The sequence below is a fragment of the Telopea speciosissima genome, chromosome 5 (genome assembly GCF_018873765.1).
Source record: "Telopea speciosissima isolate NSW1024214 ecotype Mountain lineage chromosome 5, Tspe_v1, whole genome shotgun sequence".
NCBI classification, from domain to species: Eukaryota; Viridiplantae; Streptophyta; class Magnoliopsida; order Proteales; family Proteaceae; genus Telopea; species Telopea speciosissima.
The window spans coordinates 13,273,784-13,275,721 of record NC_057920.1 but is presented as its reverse complement, the minus strand read 5'-3'; the positions used below and the strand labels follow the sequence as shown (position 1 = coordinate 13,275,721).

Genomic DNA, 1,938 nt, shown 5'->3' with positions numbered 1-1,938 from the left:
TGACATTTCAAACATTCATACGAGGAGAGGAGTACTATTATGATGATCACAATAGATTCTTGGTTCATTGTCAGTATTTATATTTCATTCCTAATTTCCTCTAAAATAGGATTTTCCAATGCTTAAGCGAAAAACGGGAATTGAAAAGATAAGAAAATTTTACATGGAGAAGAATGTTGATATAAAATATCATTTGCATAAAAAATTTTACAACCAAACAAATAAGGCCTAATTGAAATACTCATTCTTTATACTTCATTCTATCTAACAAAAAACTGACTATTCCTTCTTTGTAGGGGGGGGAAAAAGAAAGAAAAATTAAAAACACAAATCTCACTTATCATTTGAAAAAACAAAAGAAAAAAAAAAAAAAAAAAAACACTAGAAGAGATTAAAATTGTTAATTCTAAGGCTTCCATAGGTGGCACTGGCATAAGCATTGAGCAGCTCATTTTGTGCAGACCAAAACTCAGCTTTCAAACCAGCTCTCCTCAATGCCTTTAGTACTTTGTTTCGATGAGTGTACCCTGTGACCATCACTTTTTGACTGCTAACATCCAGTTCCACCTTCTCAATCCCTGCTTCAAACATAAATATTACAAACAAATTCATTTCCTTGGGTAAAAAAATAATATTTCTCTAAAAATTTAGAAGGCGGGTCTCAACACAACAGTAAAATTACTCCATTGCGACCTAATAATCGTGGACTTGAGACCTAGTAATCACAAGATAGAATCGAAAAACAACCTCTCTACAAATTGGGGATAAGACTGCATACATCATGACCCTCCCTAAAACCCACAATTGTGGGAGCTTCGTGCATTGGATTCGCCCATCACCCATTACTTCTTGAAAAAAGGACTAACGAGTTCTAGGTTATCTCTCTAACCCTCTTGATTCTTTTCTCTCCCCTCCCAAAACAAAAAAAAACTGGTAAAGACCCATATTGATTCTGCCAGAGCCAGAGTGAAATAATTATTGGAGTCCAAACAAGAAATTAAGAAAGAATGAATCATACCTTTTACTTTTGAAAGACATTTCCTTAGTCTCTTTTCATGAATTCCTACCATCTCCACCTTCAATTCCACAGTCTGCAGATTTTTTTTCATTCTCATTAGAAAAACTTCAGAAGAAAAGGCATCCATGACTACCCACCTCCACCAAACACACAAACCCAATACCAATTGATGCAAATTGTTTCCAAATTCCAAGAAGAAAATTCAACTATGAAAATACCCATTTAACCAAAACAAGATGAAAGAGAAGAACAAACTTACCTCCATGAAGGACACCCTCTATTGGAAAAGAAGATTGATTGGATAACTTGAGAGATTGTTATGAAGAGAGCAATAAAGAGATGGAGGGACAATGATGTGAGGCAATTGGAATGAACAAAGGGGGAATGTTGATATATATAGAAGAGGGAGACATGAGAGTTAAAAAAGATGGAATAAACACTAAAGTGGGTCTCTCTAGAGATCTAGGTTTTAGGAATCTCTCTCCCTCTCTCGCTTTGCTTTGCTTTTTCAAAGGGAAACCCAAATTAAACCATGAAAATAAGATGACAAGTTATGAGCTCAAGCTTCAAGGCTCCCCTTCTGAGGAAAGCAATGTGAGTATCAAGTATTAGAAATGATGGGCTTTGACGGGTCCAACTTAGCTTTTATGAGGATCTTGGCTAAGACACAAACACTATTTGCAACAAATAAGAAGAGAGAAAACTGTACTAATTGTCCTTAAGAGTTCTTCAAGACTAAGAAACAAATAGACTCACATAGACTAAAAACCAACCAGAAAAAATAAAAAAAGTTAAAGATGCAATACTGAACCTTCCAGTGATGGTGATCCAAGGGACATGAAAATTTATATGGATTGGATGGTTGAGATCATCTGATAGGGAATCTAAGGCTAAAAAAGATGATGGTTCCCTTGTAGGTG

General features: G+C 35.2%; 1 protein-coding gene across 1 annotated transcript; it reads right to left on the bottom strand.

The window, feature by feature from the left end:
- Positions 1 to 296: 296 nt before the first annotated feature.
- Positions 297 to 1,436, bottom strand: LOC122662424 (heavy metal-associated isoprenylated plant protein 28-like). Its single transcript, XM_043858054.1, has 3 exons — positions 1,278 to 1,436; positions 1,019 to 1,091; positions 297 to 578 (listed from the first exon to the last, which is right to left on the bottom strand). Exons 1-3 carry the CDS (start codon positions 1,281 to 1,283, stop codon positions 382 to 384), a joined length of 276 nt encoding a protein of 91 aa, XP_043713989.1. The 5' UTR covers positions 1,284 to 1,436; the 3' UTR covers positions 297 to 381.
- Between the last annotated feature and the right edge of the window lie 502 nt (positions 1,437 to 1,938).

Excerpts from the sequence above, each read along its gene's own strand:
- LOC122662424 (XM_043858054.1), bottom strand. Across the intron at positions 579-1,018 it reads ATGTCTTTCAAAAGTAAAAG|GGATTGAGAAGGTGGAACTG; the intron begins GTATGATTCATT and ends TGTTTGAAGCAG.